Here is a 20,279-nt window from a genome sequence, read left to right as displayed (position 1 = left end):
ATTTAGGGTGGCAACCTTGTTTATTTAAATATGTAGGATGGACTTACATCTAGGTAGGCATGTGTAGGACAACACTATCACTGGGACACAGTGTGACGAGCTAGTACCATTTTTTATGAGTTGCGACTTTTGGAGGATGGAAATTTTTAATGTGATCAGAAGGCAGATCAGAGGCAGACCCACTGACATGTATATGTCCATAGATCATAAAAGTCCAGAGGTAACAGGGCTGCTGCAACAACATGTGTTGTGTTGGACCATGAAGGAGTGACGAGCTGAAGCATTCCTTTCATTCCTTCTCTTGCAGGTCTTCCTGCAGAGGAGACTTCCTGATTTTATATAATCATATAATTGTAGAGTTTGGAGGGGACCCTGAAGGTCATCTAATCCAACCCCCTCTGCATGGCCAGCATGGTTTGAACGGAGGCTAAGTGCTCCTAACAAAGGAGGATCTGTAAACTAGAGAAACGCTGATGTCTGAAACATTTCAGAGTTTAAGTCCTCCTTAATTCTGTTGAGTCTGATAACTGCATTTTTTTAATAAAAAGAAATACATGGTTGGTATTTCTCAATGCTGGAGTCCTCCCATGTTTGTGTCATCAATAGAGAATAGCTATTAGTACACACAGTAGCACTTCCTTCACCTTGCCCTTTCAGTGATCCAGGTCATCACTTGAAAAGTTCAGCTTTTGGGAAATAAGTGCAGATGTTTTGTAACTTCAGCTCAAGGCCTTTCTTTGAGGTGACACTCATGGGGACAAGGAAGTGGAACACACACTTAGGGAGATGCTAATTTCCCTCCTCCGAGCAATGCAGTTTCCTTGAAGACTAGAAGCTGTTATTCTAGTTTCACACATAAAGACTAGTCTCAGGTCCCAATCTCAGGAGTGAAAGGTCAGTAATTTCTTGTCTTACCAGCTCACCCACCACAAGCTGAATGGCTCTCTTTGTCAGTTACAGCCTGATCCTCAACCTTTTTATTCAGAAGAAAGCCTCACTGATTTCATTAAGACTTACATGGGCGTATAAATATTGTTAGGACTACAGTCTCAAATTTTTGAGATTTAAATCTGAGAGAGACACAGAAAGAGACCTTATATAATCACCTTTTAAAAAATAGGCATGAACTTATTTTACTGGTGGTTTATTTATTTATTTATCAAGTTAGATATAAGATATTAGTCCTACAAGACACTTAAGCATGTTTGATGAACCTATTAAATTTTTTTGCAAAGTTTTTCTTACAGTCTAAGACTTAGCAGACTCTATTAAACTTCAAACCAATCCTAGCATCTGTGCTGGTTTTGTATGTGCATCTATATAACATTTATATATAAAAAGTCATTCTAGAAGTATGCAGCTTTTAAAAAGTATGGTAAATGCAGCATTTAATATATGTTTTTCTCACTAGACCTCATGTCCTTTTTATTCCTTTCATTTTTCAGACTGGCAAAGGATATGATTCTTATGGAAACTTGGCTTCATGATCCTAAGGAAAGCATAGTTTAGATAATCACAAGTATTTACATATGTATAAGTGAAATACCGACTAAGCTCTCAGATTGTGCTTCGGGGTAGACAGTGGTGCCTCCCCACCCCTCTCAGTTCCTCTTTTCTTTTTTTGACAGCCAGTTAATAAAGACTCAACAATAAGCAGCTGCTTGTGATGTCATTTGGGACTTTGTCCACAGAGCTTGTATTTACAAGCACAGAGCAGCAGAAAAGCTAACTGGCAGCAAACTTCATGCCTGCAGTTACAGTAGGACTTTCAGCGGTGCTCTTGATGAACTTGAGAGCTAACTCAGTACTGCTCCTCACCACAGATTTTTAAGGCTTGGTAAATAAACACAGCATCCACTCGAGAAATTTCTAGACTGCTGAAAACTTTCGTATGGTTTGGATTTCTCTAGTACGGGAGCATGTTTTAACTGAACAACAACAAGTAAGGGGCTGTTCTTACTGCTGTTATTTCCCTGTTCTAGAATTCTATCAGATTAGCACAGCTTTCTTTCTTTAAATGTTGCTGTATTTATTATGTTTCAGCTTCACTGCCAAGGTTTGCTTTTAATTATAATAGGAGCAAGTGTGCTGCAGTTAGGCGGGATTACAGCAAGGCTTTTCAATATGCTTTATGCATTTGCTCATAAAATGGGAATGTTTGGAAATGAGCGAGAATTCAATTCTAACTTTTTTGTTTGCATTTTTATGATGATATTAAGCTGCCCCTTTTTCAAGTTCCATCCGCTTACAGTTTTAAGTCTAATATTGTAGATATTTTGTCATCAGCTAAATGAAGAACTTGAAAATTCCTACCCACCCCTTGTGGTTTCTGTGTTAATGCTCATATTATGTTAGAATTAGCATTTCAAAATTGTATTGCCTGCTTCAACCTAACAGGCTAACTGGATCTATCTTGATCCATAGTACAGGTTTTGAAAAGTTAGAAATCTGAAAGTTCAGACGCTGCAAAATGTTTAACAGCTTGAAGCTGTTTTAGTAGAAGTCCTTTATGCTAAGAGTGACAGTTTTGGAATTGGCTGGTTTTCACTGAAAACAGAATGGGATGGAGCACAACCATGGAATCATTAATCACAGTAGTCTCTGGCAGCAGAAGGAAACATGGGTTTGTAACTATTTCAGAGAAGAGCAACCTGTGGCCCTCCCATATGTTGTTGGACTCCAATTCTCATGAGCCCCAGCCAGCTCCAACAACATCTGGAGGGCCACAGGTTCCCCACCCTTGCTTAGAATTTAAGAATGCTTGGCCTACATTCATCAAAGTATATACAAACAAAGGTGCATAAATTATTTATCATGTAATAAAAGGGACTGTAAATCTGCCATTCCTTGCTCTCCTACAGGGCAAGTCTTACAGGAGAATCCTATGCAGTCTGGCATGCAATTAATTCCCAATGCATTCAGTAAGGCTTACTCCTCAATAAATCAAATAATTATGTTCTTAGGATCCAGTCCTATGCACACTTATGTGGCATGAGGTCTCACTGAATGCATTCTAAATAAACATGCACAGGTTTTCACTGTTCATCTTTAAAGCCACCATTAGAGTCTGGCTGTCATGAAACTTCTATAGTCAATAAACCTACATTGCCTTCTGGTTCCTTCTCATGCTGTTCACTCTCATAGCAACTGTGATGCAATAGCAGTTGCTGACAGATATCAGAAGAGGTGGTCTGGATGGTCAGGATTTCCATGCATGCCTCATATGGTCCTCAAATACTTTCTCCACAACCCTCCCTTAGAAATAAAAAATTAAATAAATATCAAATTATTATGTTTGATAATGCCTTCAGCTTCTCTGTTCTATTTTCAAAATAGTAACATCCATTTGGAACAATTTGTTCACATATTTTCCATTCCGTTACCCATCTTTTATCCCTAAAGAGTACTGGGTTTGGAGGCTATATTTAAGGAGAGTTAAGTGGTGTACAGGTATGGGTGTGGTGTACCCTCAAGCCTCAGTAAAGCTGAAGTTTCCTTAACCTAGGCCCAGCCAACACATCTGTGATGCTTAGTGAAAGTCCTCATAGTTTTCCAGCTGCCCATTATGACTCCACCCAGACTTTACTGCCCATTGATGGTGTCAAGAAGTTCCCAGTTTAACCCAGCTGTGGTTTTAATGTAACATCTGGAGGTAGACAGGAAAAGTTTGCTGCACCAGCTCCAGGCTGGCTCAGCAAAGAGGTCTAGACTGGGCTCCTTGCTACAACCTGCTGGTAGGTCAGCTAGCTTAAGATCCAACAAACCTTTGGCCAATTTAGCTCTGTCTCTTTCCTCAAAACACCCTGTTTCAGGGGCTTACCCTGGATACCATTGGTGGGGATACCACTGGCACTGGTGAGCAGAGTGGAGACCTCTGTGACAGTGGAGCCTACCTGCCAACTGAGCCTGGTACAGCCAAGAGGACCTGGGTGCAAGTATGCCATTCTCACTTCAGCCTCTTCCAGCACGGCGGATTAAGGGGCTTGGATTGCTCATCCTATGTAGACTAGAAATGCAAAATCATACAATAAAAGCCAATGTTAACATGGTTTCGAGCATGAAGCAGCATATTTCAGTCCATGCAGCGAAATACTATGCAAAATAAAAAGAGAAAATTACCCATAGCTTTGCTTAACAATGGCTCATGCCTTGTTTAATGATGTGTTTCATGTAGTCTTCAGAATCCCCAATTATTTTCTGCTAGTGACATAAAATTAATCAATGTGCAATGTGCATTGAGAAGTGAGAAGGCTTGTGATTATATATATATATATATATATATATATATATATATATATATGAGAGAATATATATGAGAGATTATTTATTTGGACTGATGCTAAGGTGTTCTACTCCAATATGGTGTGTGCTGTGGCAGAAGGTGCCGTACATTGTTGCGGAAATTGCCTGTGAGCTGTGAAAGATGTGAATTCTATGGCAAAACAGCTTGATAATAAAACAGTGGGTAAACATTATGTGCTGAAAGATGGGCATTTGCAAGGAAGCATTTGGAGAACAAATGTTTCTGTTGAGCCCCACGTTTTGATGGGCTTTCTACTAAAGTCTCCTGTTTGTTTTCACAGAACCAGATGAGACTGGGATGGTGTGCACACACAATAGATCTTTGCAGCTGGAAATCAGCGTCACAAATTGTTTTCTTTGACAGTGCTAATTGATTACAAGGGTTTAGCCTTATCTAAATTGTTAAATTCAGCAGTGTCTGTGCTTCCCTTTTCTTTTCTTTTTTGCACAGACAAAATAAGGAGAGTTAATAACTACATAAAGGAACATGGGCAAATAATATTTGCTGCCTTTAAAACAAAAACAAAGCCATAAATTGTAGATGTGGCAGTGTGAGGATTGACTGCCATAGGAGAGATGCAGAAAAACTTTGAACAGTGAATTGTGTTTTTCTAGGAAATTAATAGTAAATCATACCTTTTGGAGAACTGACAGTATCATGTGTGAGGTCTGACTGGGATGCCCCTGAAAGCCTTTTAAGCTAGAGTGTGTAATAAAGAGGTGAGACATGAAAATATGAATTGAATGAGGGCTACATTTATTGTTACAGATCTCAGCAGAGGGAAATAAGGGTGTTGGAGAAAATCAGTTGTATGTTGCCTTGCGTGAGCTATCCTGCCCAGGACAGGATGCCTGGCAACATCATAGCCCCTCTGCCTTTAAGGTGTGTAGGAAGGCTTTCTTACCCCTACCCTGGGCTCACAGAACTCTGAGTGGGTGAAATCAGGCTGCTTAATAGGCACTCCATATGCAACACAAAGGTCTCATGCCCCAGAGTGGCTTGCCTCCAGAAATGTCCAGCACCCAGAAAGGGACCACCAGGTACTCACCTCTTCACCTCACCACAATTCTATCCTTGCACCTATCTGCCAACTGTGACCAGATTACTCTATTTAACAATACGCACTGCCTAGTCTCAACCTTCCCAAATGCACACAGCATAGTGTAGGCAGTATAGTGAATCAGATCAGTGCTGTGCAGCAAAAGGGGCTGAAGGAGGCAGCACAAGGACTTATATTAGCATGGCTCAACTTTTCATACAAAGTGGGCTGCAAGAGCTATTCAACACAAAACCCATGCCTTGTTAGGCAGGCTGTGGAGGCCAAAATTTGACACCACCCCAGCCCTTGGACTGCTTTCCCAAGCCAGATAAGCAAGGTGTTGGGTTTTGTGAAGGAGGCATGAGATAAGGTCCTAGAGCCCTACCACCTGTTTCTGAAAGCTGGGGAAATGCTAACTAGGCCACACGTTCGACCACTCCGGCTTATATATATTGACTCCTCCTTCAACATTGCTCAATGTGCAGGTGCACATGGAACATCTCCATGTCATGGCTTTCCTTCTAGCCACATATGATCCGTCTACTCTCAGCCTTGCACTGGCTGTTTGAGTAGTTTCCTGCTATAAATAGACACAAGTTCATTTGTCACAATGGTTTGCACATTGGCATTATTGTTTATTCTGTACTGGTGTTTTAACCATTATTCCCCATAGCAAACACATTTGTATTGTTTGGATGTAATGATCGTAGCTCAATTAACTATAGAAATGAACACATTTCTATACAGTCTGGGAATGCATATGGTGGAGCTGGAGCTCACCTATATTTCCAAGTGTTCAAAAGACTTTGGGGCACACATTTCCCTCTACATGTGACTTGCTTCCTGCAGGAAACACCTGTGTAGCACTGGTGTAGTTGTAGCAAACATGATTGCTGCGGAAAGTATAAATAAGCTCTGAAAGCAGTGGTGTTATTTAAATTATGTGGTGTGTTAGTAGTAAGGAATTGTAGTTTAGCCATTCATGAGTTGCTTCATAGAATAGTATAACCTTCAACACCCCCCCCCCAACTCCTGAAATGACTTCAAAGGTGCATCTGCAAAATGAAATGGAAATAATTATTACACTTTTACACTATTTACCCCCATGTGTTTCCCTCTTGTTAAAGTTCTAGAATGGCTCTTCTAATGTATACACAGTGAAATAACTTAGTTGTAGTACATATCCTTAATTAAAATTATACTTCTTACATAAATGAGCAATGTCTGATACTGGTAAGATTTGGGGGTGAGTTTTGCCAGTAGAGGGCCATGTTAAACTGAATAATATCAGAATGGACCCTTTTAGTGAGATGCAGTTTTTATGAGGACTTTAAAGGACAATATTTTTGAAGCGTTTTTTGGTAACTTTGATATTTTATATCAAATTAGACTATTAAGCACTATTGTCCGCTCAACTTTTTTATTTCAATGGCAGTGAAGTAGTAGACTGATGCTTTTTTGTTTAATCTCAGCTCTTAAAAGTAGGCTGAGGAATTTTTCAGACATAAGTAACAGTTTCAGTCATCCATCATCCATAAGATAAAAGGATAGCTAGGTAGACAGATTAGAAAATGATGTGTTCAGAATACACTGATAAAATGAGAAACTGGACATTTTAGATCAACAAACCATCTTTACAGTAAACAATTCAACCCAAAAGTCCACTATTGATTTCTTTCTTACCTAAAACCTGGCTTTTCTGAATGTGTATGCTATGCTCACATTTTTCTGATTGAACGTAAAGGGTCATTCATTACCCTCTCAGTTGCTTGTCCTTTGAACAGATGTTAAAGGAGTAAGCCAAAGGGTTCCTCCTCCACAGCACCTAATTATAACTGGCACAAAGGATTAACAGATGTTATAATTGTCCTTATACTTTGCTGAAATGGGTTTCTGCATAATTTGTTTTCCTGTCTCTCACCTGACAATACCATTCCTGTAAGGCTGCACGGACAATGGAAACATGCCTTCAATTTGTTATCAGAGCTTGTTGTACAGACTTGCAATTTATGTTATATTTATTTACATTTATTTACATTTTTATCATAGTTTTTGTATTAAGTCATGCAAAGAAAAAGAAAACACATAAATTGCCAGCTTGGATTCCATCCCCCCACCCCCCATGCATCACATTGTTAGCCTCTGATGCTCAGTAGCTAGTGATGGGACATACAGTGGCACCTCGGTTTATGAACTTAATCTGTTCCGGAAGTCCATTCTTAAACCAAAGCCATTCTTAAACTGAGGCGCACTTTCCCTAATGAGGCCTCCTGTCACCGGTGCTCTTCCACCATTCGGCTTCTGTTCGTAGACCGAGGTAAAGTTCACAAACCAGGACACTGCTTCTGGTTTTGCGGAGTTCATATACTGAATAGTTCGTAAACAGAGCTGTTCTTAAACCGAGGTACAACTGTATACAGTAGAAGTGCTCACCGACCACAAGATTTAGCTCAGACCCCAGTACAGTGCTTTGGAAAACAACCCACTTCACTCTGAGACACTTTGTACACTGCCTGATTCAGTGGGGTCTCTGCAAGTCCACTTGGTTCCTCCAATTCACTATTGAGGAATAAAAAAATGGTTATATTTTTTTATTTACATTTTTTTATTTGTATTCAATCCTTTCTCTTTAACAATGAATTCTAGAAGTTTGTAATTCTACAGGATCCCACAGACAATGCTAGATTAGGTTGCCAATGAAATGTTTTTGCCATAACAGCAATACAGTGGTACCTCGAGTAAATAACTTAATTCATTCCGGACGTCCATTCTTAACCTGAAACTGTTCTTAACCTGAGGTATCACTTTAGCTAATGGGGCCTCCTGCCGCCACCGCACGATTTCTGTTCTCATCCTGAAGCAAAGTTCTTAACCTGAGGTGCTATTTCTGGGTTAGCGGAGTCTGTAACCTGAAGTGTCTGTAACGTGAAGTGTCTGTAACCCGAGGTACCACTGTACTGATAAACTCACACACTTCAATTGCTCCATTTATCACTGTATTTATTTTGTAAAACTTCCTGACTGTATGTAAGTGTTCTGTACACACCTTATATATCAACAGAGTTAAGTATAACTTTCAATTTATAGAACATAAAGTATTGTGTAGGTGGTTTCAGAAATCAGTCCTTTAAAACCCCAGATCTTGATGCTTCAAAATGACATCAAAATCCAAGGTAGAAGAACAGGAGTTGAGAATGAAATCCTGGCTTAACAACAGTGATATGCACAGCATTTTAATTATGCAGACACCTGTTCACCACCAACTTTTAGTATTTCATATAGGTCACTGAGCAGCCATCTCATAGTAATGACTTTCACCCACTGCCAACCTGGACTGAATCTGAAATGCCATTCTTGGGGTTAAAGGCTAAAATTCCAATTACCAGAAGTATGAGGTATCCAATTTCCTGCATTACCACACTGCTGAAGCACTGCTTGAGTGCTCTATATGTTTTCAGGAACGTGGAATCATGTATAAATTATGACTTATTAAAATATTAGTTGCATTGCTTTATGATTTTAGCAAGTGTTAATAATTGATAGTGAAGGAAAGTCTCATGCAGCACATAGCTTAATATGTTTATTCCTGTTGAAGTGTCTAATACTCAAAGTGATCTGAGAAAGAGCCTTTGTACCATAGAGCTAGCAGGGGGAACAATAAAACAACAGAATGTACCAAGTGATGCACAACTTCTCTGCATGCAAGATTCATTAATAATTATCATGTGTTGAGTTTCTGTTTAATAAAACAGAACATTCAGCACATTGATCCATGGCTTCATAAATCATAGTTTATGGTTCATTAAATCACAGCTCTCTGTTCTGTCCAAACTAATATTTGGCTTAATACAGGTTAACAAACCAAGGTTATAAAACAGATTCAGAAAATAATCCTGCTTGTTTGTTAACTGATAAGCCAAAAGGTGGGACTGTGGCTCAATATAAGCCAGGATTTCTGTACTGAATCCACTTTGTGATGGCAGAAGGGTTGAGCCAAGGAAGAACACACAATCACAGCACTTACCCACAACTTTACAAACCATGGTTTGTAAGCCATGGACAAACTTCTGAATATTGCCATTCTGTTAGAGTGTCATCAAATATTTAGAAAACAAGAAAGCTGTTTCTGGCATTTCTAGAATAATGTTGATTCAAATCCTTAATAAACCAATTGCATGTGCTCATAGAGAGAAGAAAGCAGAAGTGAGTGTTGCCCACAATGCAGTTTGAGAGTTGGTATCCACAGATGTGCTGTCGAGGGAGGATTCCTGTGGGAGCACAAGTATTATGCATCTATGTTCTTTTGCCTTTATGGAGCACTGACTTCCCTAAGAATTAACATGATTCTACCTAAAAAGAGACTAGCACCTTTTACTAAGCTGAAAACATATTATAGCCTGATTAAGTTTTAGAATTCTTAATTTTAAAATAGCTTTCTATCAGCTGTTGTTCTGTAGATTTTATTAATCTAGGGCTGCCATACATCCAGATGTTCTTCGGACATTACCGAGATTTCGAAGGCGGATTTGACATCTGGGGGGAATTTCCAAAATGTGGCGCTCAACAACTTTTGGGGTGTCCTGGTTTTTACTTTTTGAAATATGGCAACCCTAAATAATCTTCTGTTGCTGTAATCAGAATATTTGCAAAGTCCTGTTCCATTTTCTATCTCCAGTAATATTCACCCTCTGTAGCTCTAATATTATTGTTAATGTCCTTCACCCTTAAACCTATTTCTTTTCTGTTTCACTTGAAATAACCAAATGCAGATGAGGTAAAGGAAATGGGTTGGATGACACAAAATGTAGAAGACTTATGGACTGTAAGTAGTAGTTCGTGAACTTTTTTTTAAATTTACATTTTTATTCATTCTGTAGCAGATGGTGAGAATCCATCTGCAATTGCCAGTACCTCTTTGCAAAAAGTAAAGCAAACCCCTCCCTGTGAGCTAGCAGCTGACTGCCTCTGGGGAAATGAGGCATTACTGTTATTTATATTTTTCCAAAGCAAACCTCTCAACCTAGTATCTGTATAATTTGGGCCAGACACATCAATGCAGAAAAAAGAAAACCAGAAGAGATTAAGGGGAAAGGAAACCTATTATTCCTTCGCTGCCTTTGATACATTGCTCCCTGTAGTGTATTTTATAGTACTTTAGCCACTGTACTGTTTAATATCACAAGTCTTCTACCTTTTCCCTGGAAATATGGCACCACATTTTATATTAGATTTCATTGTAGAGAGCGTATCCTAATCAGTCTCTATTTCACATCATTGCAATAATCTTCTAAAGCTTTTTGGCAATGGTTTACATCCTTCAAAAAAATATAAAATGGTTATTTTCCCTCTCTCTCCCAAAGGCCTTTCTTCATTGTTTAAATTCATTACATCCAACTTTGTTCGACTTTGCTCATAAGGCTACTGTTATGGCTGTTTTCCAAATACCTTTCAATATTTCTGAACTTGTGGTCATTATTGGTGCAGACTACTTGGAATACATGGAAGTGTATTATATGTGAATTGAATACTATTGTGCTGCTGTGCCACTTGGTTCAGCTTTCAGCACAGCATTTAAAATATGCTCCAAGCTAGAAAACACTGCTTCCCCTGCAATTTCCCAGACAGAATCCATTCAGGAGCCAATCTCTAGAATGTTTTGTGGTGTAAGTGGTGGACATTAGATGTGAATTCATAGATGTGTTACTGGAAAGAAGTGCAATTAACCTGTATGCATGTGTGTCTGCCGTTGTACATAGGTTGACTTGTTGACTTTTACACATAAAATGGATGTGTGGATGATTCAGACATCCTTGCTTTTTCATGAAATCTATTGATTACACCATACAGGAAATTGAATGTGTTTGAGACCTATGTACCGTATATTTCGCTCTATAACACGCACCCGACCATAACACGCACGTAGTTTTTAGAGAAGGAAAATCCGTAGGCATGCCACCCGTAGGCATTTCCTCCATAACACACACAGACATTTCCCCTTACTTTCTAGGAGGAAAAAAGTGAGTGTTATGGTGCAAAAAATACGGTAATTGACATTCATTTAGGCTTGTAACTTGGTCCTGGCAAGTGGATACAATGGAAAACACTCTGAGGAAAACCCACATGTAAGTTGTTGTAGATACCAAGTGCAATGAACAAATCCATGATTGTCATCTTGTTGTCATTTTGCTCAAGTCATTGACATTTATAGTTTGCTCATATCACATGTTAGTGAAATCTGGGGTCCATCTATCATCTATCTATCTATCTATCTATCTATCTATCTATCTATCTATCTATCATCTATCTATCTAATCTGAGATGCCTTTACTGTAGAGCTTTAAGAACCTTTGATTTTCAAACTGTTCTTATTTTACCTCTGTCTATAATGGGAAATAATTTTCTTCTACAACATGGGCAGAGAATGCTCTGGATAACTCAACACACTTGTCATACTACTCTCACTAGATTAACCATAGGGGAACCCTTTCTTTTTTCCACACCCAAGTGTGTAATGATTACTGTTGATCCAATGCAGTCAAACAAAACTGATAGCCTTTTAACATAGTTTGATTTGCTGGAGTGATAGGTGGAAAAATGAATACACAGGCCACATTGAATTACAGTGGTGCCTCGCAAGACGAAATTAATCCGTTCCGCGAGTCTCTTCGTCTAGCGGTTTTTTCGTCTTGCGAAGCAACCCTATTAGTGGCTTAGCGGATTAGCGCTATTAGCGGTTTAGCGGCTATTAAAGGCTTAGCGGCTATTAAAGGCTTAGCGGATTAGCGGCTAAAAGGCTATTAGCGGCTTAGCGGCTTAGAAAAGGGGGGGAGCGGAAAAAAATCGGAACACTTGCAAGACGTTTTCGTCTTGCAAAGCAAGCCCATAGGGAAAATCGTCTTGCGAAGCAGCTCAAAAACGGAAAACCCTTTCGTCTAGCGGGTTTTCCGTCTTGCGAGGCATTCGTCTTGCGGGGCACCACTGTATTTCAATATTAACAATTAGGTCCTGTAGTTTAAAATCTCAGCCGCTGCTGCTTTTGGTTTACAGCCACAGGGTTGGATCTGGATTTGTTGTCAACAGAGTTCTGGTCAAGGATAGTCCTGCTGAAGGAAGACAATTTTTGCCATTTCTTCTTCAACCCCTTGCCCCCTAAAAACCTGTTCATTGGTTAGGGGGATTCTCTGGAATGGGGAAGACGATGCAGGAAGCTGAAAGGGAAAGGGGGGATTGGTGAAGATCATCATCTCCCTTCCTGCAGTGGGCTCCCTCCACTGAATCTGAAAGTCCTATCTGCAAAGAGAAGGAGCCCATGTACTCATGGAAGAGCAATGCTATTTTTCTAGAAAAAGAGGTGTCAAAACTCTCCACAAATGCCTCCCTTGTTCTCTTATTATGGCAATGGCACCTACCTGAGAGGTGCCAGAACTGAGTTCCAGTGAGTTCCAACTGGAAAAAAAAGCTCTGTGAAAGGGCAAATCTGGTTCCAATCCATTGCTTTGGAGAACTGAGCACAGCTCTACAGTGACATGTGGATGATCGGTGGCATAAGGAGAATGCTGCGTAGCATCCCCATTCCCGAATTCATCTGTCATTGTCTCTACATGCATCCTCACTTTCCCAGCTCATATCAGTTCTGAACTCTGTTCGAGCATTTAGTTTTGCAACCTGAATTCCTCAACTGCTTCACACAAGTGAATGAATAGCAAATGTACTCCTTTGACCTTTTCGGTCATCTTTGGTATAATTTACAGGCTGTTTGCTCTTCCCCTAGAGCATGCCCCCCCAAAAAAAACCTCATGATAAAAACAGACAGCCAATCAAAGTATGAAATGTTGAAAAGGTTACCACCTTTGGTTTTGCTGTGTCTGTTCAATGTTCATAGCCTTGTTAGCAAGAAATACTCTAACAAGAACAGAAAATGCCATCAGATGAATCATGTTTCTTACAGAGAAACTGAGAGATGATATAAACACAATCAATTTTCATTGCTAATGCAGATAACTATGTCCCAACCTTTCACATCAATCTAGAACATTTCCTCTTAAGTGAATATTGTTGGCCTTTCAAACTACTGATTAAGGTAGTGAGCAGCAGATCTTCAGATATATTTTTGTCTAGTAGCTGTTATATCCTAGATAGTGTAATAGTCAATTCTTCATTTTATTATCATTCATTAAAATTATTTTTATACTACATGAGATATCATAGAACTAGACTTCTAATTCTCATGTAAGATTTTGGGTGGTTTTTTGATATGACAGGCTAATAATGATTTGAAACTAATAGAGTATTCCAGAGAGTTCCACATATTAACTAATTAAATAACCAATTTATTTGAAAATCAGTTGCTATGGACTCAGAGAAGGAAACAACTGCTGGTTGTCCAAGTTTCCTGATCAGCTTAGGGAACATTTCTCCTTAGACCTCTAAATTGAGTTGTTCTTATGAAGACTCTTGACACTGAGGTGAGGTGGTGTGATGGCTCAGAAGGATCAGCTTTTGAGGACAAGGCAGTTTACTTCCAGCTTCTGTGAACAATAGGAGAGTTGAGTTGTTCATCTGGTTAGGACTGATATCTCACATAGGATATAAATGAGAACTGGGAAGAGGTCCGGAGACTTAGTGTGGAGGGCAGGTTGTTTCTCTAGTGTAGGTGGTTTATTTGGTGCCTTGAAAAGCGGCTCAGAAACTGTTCATTTGTTTAAAGGCAGGAAGTTTCCATGAACATATTGCACTTGCTCTAAAATGGTCTCACTGGTTACTAATACATCTGTACGCTCAATTCAAGGTTCTTGTATTGAATTTAAGGCCTGATAAGGTTAGGGTCCAGAGTATTGGGGGGGGGGGAGACTACCTCTTTATGATCCCCCTTCCTGTCTCGGTATTACTCTGTATTCCATCAGGGAATTTGCCATTGACAAGAAGCAGGTGCTTTTCAATCAGTCTTCAAACTATGGAATTCCTTCCTCCTTGAAGTCATGCTAGCTCTTCCTTTGCTCCACTTGTTTATGTATTTATTACGTTTATATACTGACTTTTTGCCAATGCACCCATGGTGGCTTATAATTTAAAAACACTAAAAGAAGCAAATGATATAAAATGTAGAGTCCTTTCAGGTCAATAATGGTTTTATCATGAGTCTGGGCCTTCCCTCAGTTCTTAAGTCACCTCAGGCAAGGAGTTACCTCAGGCCACTGATGACTCATATAAAGAGCCGGCGGTATGTGCTTTGAGGGGAGGGAGTATGCCTTTTGTTGTTGTTGTGTCTTTTCTTTTTAAGATCTTGCTTAAGCATTGTTTAGATTTGGTTCTTTGCACTTGAGTTTTTAATCTGACTTTTGTTGTTCTGCTTTTTTGAATGATGGCATCAACATGAGAACATGTCTGACTCACAGGCTGAATTTCTCCAGTCTGCCATTGCCAAGCTCAATTGCCCCTGAAAATGGTATTTCAGCTGTTCAAACATCTTTGCCCCACCTTTCCACTAAAAAGTGCTTAAGGTGCCTATTTTGCACTGGCAAAAATCTCATGCATGCTCTAAAGGCAGGCCAGGCCATGTGTAAATAGGGATTTTTGCAAAAGCAAAATGCGTGAAATCAGCTGTTGGGGAAAACAAAAGCCTCTGGCTGCTTGAAAGAAGCAATCTTGCCTTGTAAACCTCCAAACCAACCACAGTGCAATATGGTCTTCACAATCCAAGTCCTCACTTCAAATCTCCCATCCTATCAGAAACCTACTGCATCACTTGCTCTGCTTAAAGCTGCCCCTCGCACTTGGAGTGGACCGGATAGAAATAGTGGGGGATGTGACATAGAAACAGGTGCCACCTGTCAGAGAGACTGCTTGTCTGACTTGTTATAAGTCATTATACCTCAGTTCTACCACAGCACTGTTGCTTTGGGAAGGTTTTGGCTAAGAGAAAACTTATTTCTTTTTAATTTCAAGCTGTACATAATGTAGATGCCACTGCAAGTTTTCTGGTTTCCTCTTCACCTGGCTGTCAGAAGCAGCCAAATTTTTTTAACTAGAATTATTGACTTCTTATTTTTGTTGTTTTTAGCATTTAAATAAGCTCAGCTTGCTGCATACCAGAGAAGGGAGGGTAAAAGGGTGTGGGTGTTAACATAACTCTTGGACTGACCTGATTCTATTCCCAGTGCAGGATGTTCTCATGCTTTGCAGAGGTAGGATGCCTACATATTGTGATAATATTTTGAAGCACTGAAGTATTTGGAAGGATAAGAAACAGTTATGGGATAGAAATATGTCACTCTGACAGATAGGAAGGTGGGGGATATAAATCAGCAATGTTGGTTTACAATGAGCGTTCCTCCACGGTCCTGTGTACACTATGATATTACACTGTGATATTTTGTTGTGTTATAAAATAGTTTATTATGCAATAAACCACTGTGGTAGAAGAGGGTATTCACAGCACTGGGCTGCAGCACCAAAACAGCGGAAGGGACAAGGAACATTCAGACTCTGATGGAGCCAGCCATCACTATCCACATCACTGGTCCACAGCTCAGTGTTCTCACCTACCATTGCAACTACCCACTATTGCCAGTCACTTGCACCCTTTCTTGGCCCTACCAGTAGTCTTCCTGGTCCTAGTGGTCCTGGGCTGGGAGTTTAAAATAGAAGGTCAAAGTCCCTCTTCTCTGGACTGTCAGTGGCAGAAGGCAGATGCTATTTTATCTTCTCAGTGCAGTGCTCAACATCATATCGAAAGGAAGTGGTATTTCAGATATCTGGGGCCCAAGTCATTAGGGTTTTAAACACCCTGAATCGGGCCCAGAAATGAACTTGCATCTAATGCCAGCTGTTTTAAAACATGAGTTTTAAAGGGATCCTTAGTCCGTAATCTGCTGCATTTTGGGCCAGTTGACGTTTCTACATCATCTTTGAGAGCATTCCTACACAAAACATTTTACATTAAACCAGTCTGAAAGTTACCAGAGCATGGTTCAAACTCCAGCTCACAGTACATTGCACTAGTGGTACCAGCATAATTTTATTTTCATTTTTAAGGGAGAATGACAGAGAGGAAAAGAGAATGCACAACATATCTATGTAGCAAAATATTAAAAGCAGTTACCATCCTTTAGGCTGTGGTATATTGTAGGCCATGTACCTATAAAGGTTTAAACTATAGATGTAGCTTTCATAATTTTTCATGTAATCATTATACTAAGTTAATTATTGACCATGGGAGTGGCATATTATACATTTTAGAAGTAAGTCAATAAATAAATATTACCTGTTTGTCTAATAGCTATATCTCTTCTTCAACCAGGATTAATAACTATAATTATAGATATGTTAAATTTAGGCCAACTATCAGTGGAGAGTGGGAATTCTACTATAACTATTATTAACAACCTGGTATGAAATTTTTAATAAATCCCATTATTTATGTTTAGAATAGTTTTTAAACCACTTGATCAAAGAGATATCCTAGTAGTGTACAAATAAAATTGTACATAAACACATACACACACAACCATAAATCAACATTATTTGGATACTCGCTTGTTGAGGAGAAAAATGAGCAAATGATATTAAAATATATTTATTAAATGATAGATTAAGTGATATATTCTACTAAAGCAACATTGGTGAATAGATTGTGAGCTGTACCACACTGCTCCTGTGGTCTGAACTGAGAAGCATAATGTATTGAGAATTGTATTTAATGTTGTCTTGCAAAGGTTCTTGAGTCTTGCAATATCCTGGAATATTAGTTGACTCTGGGGTATTTTTATTTTTTGGAGAAATGAAAAAGATCACACAAACACACACATTTTTCTGAAGTACAGTGGTGCCTCGGTTTTTGAATGCCCTGGAAGTCTAACATTCCAGTTTTCGAACGCTGAAAACCTCGAAGTAAATGCTTCCGTTTTCTAATGCGCCTCAGAAGTCAAACGGCTTCCACTGAGTGTTTCCCAATTTTCTCAATTAAATTTGTATACCGCCATTTGCGCCTTAGTTTTAAAACGTTTCGGAATACAAACGGTATTTCAGAACGGATTAGATTCGAAAACTGAGGTAGCGCTGTGCTTCCTTCATAAGCAGGGCTGCTGTATAACAATATGTACCAGTGTGTGCTATCCTGGATAGTTTCCAAAGAACTAAATAGGCTGGGGAGTTGATAAATAGCACCTTTTACCCCGTTTTAATCCAGCTTCATGTGGTGATTGAAATGTTGTAATATTTAATTTGATGGTCTATTCTAGTGCCATTTAGAAATAATTACTATACTGAGTGTTATTTTTCATGTCAAACAGAAAAGATATCTCTCTCTCTCTCTCTCTCGCTCTGTTTTTTCCTAACAAGAAAAAAGTATAATCACACAGGATTGCCATTTAGTTGTGTTAGTAATGGACAGAGCCATGCTACAAAACTATCAATTTAACTATGGCACATATTAACTGTCTCTGCCTAAGCCACTTGAGAAACCTCTTTTGGCCCCATAACTTTCTGGGCATCGTACTTTCCAGTGTTGTCTTTCATACTTGGAAAGCTCATAAGACTTACTTTGCACACATATATTTACTTGAACTAGTATACATGGTCAGGGGTGTAGGAAGGGGGGTGCAGTGAGTGCGGGCTGACCCGGGTGTCACCACTGAGGGGGGTGACAAAATGCCCCCACTCACTGTGGGGCATGGAGCACGCCTGAGCCGCATGTCTCTCCTGGGAGAGACGTGGTGGCTTGGGTGTGCACAGGCTCTGCGCTGCCCAAATGGTCCACCCGCTGCCCCCCCCCCGATGTAGGGCGGCTGAGTGGGAGGAGGCAAGCAGACTCCAGAGGCCCTGCAGTGTGCCCCACCCCTATGGGCGTCTTGTCCCACCCCTGGGCGCACTGCACCAGGCACCCAGCAGCTTTCTCCACCACTGTGTGTGGTGTAGTGGTTAGAGTGTTGGACTCGGACCTGGAAGAACAAGGTTCAAATCCCCACTTGGTCATGAAACTCACTGGGTGACGTCAGACCAGTCACAGCCTTTCAGCCTAACCTACCTCAGGGTGGGCAGATCCTCCTAAATTCTTAGATTTAGCTAATATTTGGACCTGGTACAAAACCTTGCACAAATGGAATGACTTTGTTGGCTACAACTCATTGCCATTTGCCATAATGCCTTGCCCCTATGCATGTTCATTGGACAACTGAATGGGGCTCTCACTTCCAAGGCTGGGCCGCAGCCATCCAGGATTCTCTGAAGGAGCACTGCTCATGTGAGTAGCCTGCTTATGTGAGAATTCAGTTGCAAAGAGCAGTTAGCTTAGCAAATGTATGAGCTGTTTATAAGTTCTCTGATGAAGAGCTGCTCCTTACTGACATGTGGTAAAACAGCCATAGGCAAACTCGGCCCTCCAGATGTTTTGGAACTACAACTTCCATCATCCCTATCTAACAGGACCAGTGGTCAGGGATGATGGGAATTGTAGTCTCAAAACATCTGGAGGGCCGAGTTCGCCTATGCCTGAGGTAAAATAACAGGGTCACAGGAACACAGGGAGCTGCCTTATACCAACTTTGAGAATTGGTCCATCTAGTTCACTATTAAACTAAATACTGACTTGCAACATTCCAGGCTTTCTGACAGGGGACATTCCTAGTTCTACCTAGAGTGGCCAAAGATTGAGTCTGGGACCTCCTGTGTATAAAACATGCTCTACAACTGATTGCAGCCTTTCAGACCAACCCCACTTCAACTTCTGTCTCTTGAATCAGTTCTAAGCAAGCACATTGCAACTATGCAAATTTGAAAACCCTCACCTGCTGGTGATTTGCCAGTTTTCCTTAAAATATAAATATAAATCCAAGCACACCTTAGTTGTGATCTGGATGTATTCTGTAACATTTTCAAGACCCAAAGAAATTCAATCAAAAGTGTGGGGGTGGGATGCCAAACTAACTTTATTAAATGCAATTGGTGTATGTTTCATTGAATCAACTAAGCAGTTTTTTTATTTTAATTTATTACTCATCTTTCACCCTAAGGTTATTGGGTGGGTTACAGCAATTAATTTGTATTTATTTTTCCACCACAGTGAAAGCGGCAACAACCTGGCATTTCTAAGAGAATAAACAATAAAGGATATTCAGCCATGGACAAAAAGCAGCATCTAGTGAAAAAGGAATTTAGCAAAAGATTTTCTTTGGACAGTACTCTCATGGTGAGTACAAAAGCATATCTATAGTTTTGGATATCTTTTTGGCATTGGGCGCTTGGGCCTTTCATTGCTGTGACCCTTTGTAACAGACATCCTTGAAGACTTGTTGAAGACCTTGTATTGTCAAAATTGCAAGAGAGTTTTTTTCTAAATAGCCAAATGTAAGTAAATGCTAAAAGACTATTATAGCTCAGCCAAAATGCAACTGTTGATAGGAACATGACACCTTGTTCATCTAGATCAGAATCTCAGAAGAAAAATGATGCCTTGTCCAGTGGAGTTTAGTGGATCTGGGATGCCCTGGTATAGGGGTGTCATTGATAAAGTTTTGTCAAGCTGAAAACACAAAGTGGTTTAATCAGAGAACATTGCTTCAAGAAAACTTACGTGGTTAAATAATGTTCAGATAACAAAGATATATATTTCTGTGTCTGTATTCTATAGCCATTTGTACAGTGCTTTTAAAGTATACATCAAAAACTAATGTCAGTATGATGAGTACGCATGATCATACAAGCATCACTGGAAACCAGGATTGTCTGTAACCTACTGTTGAGAGCACACTTGATGGCAAACCTTGGTTTGAAATGGTCCTGTTGATGTCAGTGTTCATTTTGGCTGCTGTGAACAAAGATTTGAACCTAAAACATTGCTGTCTCTCAATAAGCGACTTAGATGTGTTTTCTTGGTTAGACTTTTTCTCCCCTAATAAAGGACGTGGGGTCACTCCACACATTACATTTTCAAAGTGTTCT

The 20,279-nt window shown here is 39.8% G+C and overlaps 1 protein-coding gene across 7 annotated transcripts in view; it reads left to right on the top strand.

The window, feature by feature from the left end:
- NCKAP5 (NCK associated protein 5) overlaps positions 1-20,279 on the top strand; it is a 629,163-nt gene that overhangs the window by 111,868 nt on the left and 497,016 nt on the right. For 4 of the 7 annotated variants that reach the window (XM_083487645.1, XM_083487650.1, XM_083487652.1 and 1 more), the window contains one exon: positions 19,402-19,527. In XM_083487645.1, coding sequence (XP_083343771.1) covers positions 19,459-19,527 — 69 coding nt within the window. In that variant the 5' untranslated portion in view covers positions 19,402-19,458. Of the gene's footprint in view, positions 1-3,619; positions 3,735-10,111; positions 10,165-19,401; positions 19,528-20,279 lie in introns of those variants that run through there. The other 3 variants (XM_083487648.1, XM_083487647.1, XM_083487646.1) reach the window with 2 other exon arrangements.

The sequence above is a fragment of the Podarcis liolepis genome (assembly GCF_965112155.1).
Source record: "Podarcis liolepis genome assembly, chromosome: 1".
Classification (NCBI taxonomy): domain Eukaryota; kingdom Metazoa; phylum Chordata; class Lepidosauria; order Squamata; family Lacertidae; genus Podarcis; species Podarcis liolepis.
This window is presented reverse-complemented; position numbering and strand designations above follow the sequence as displayed.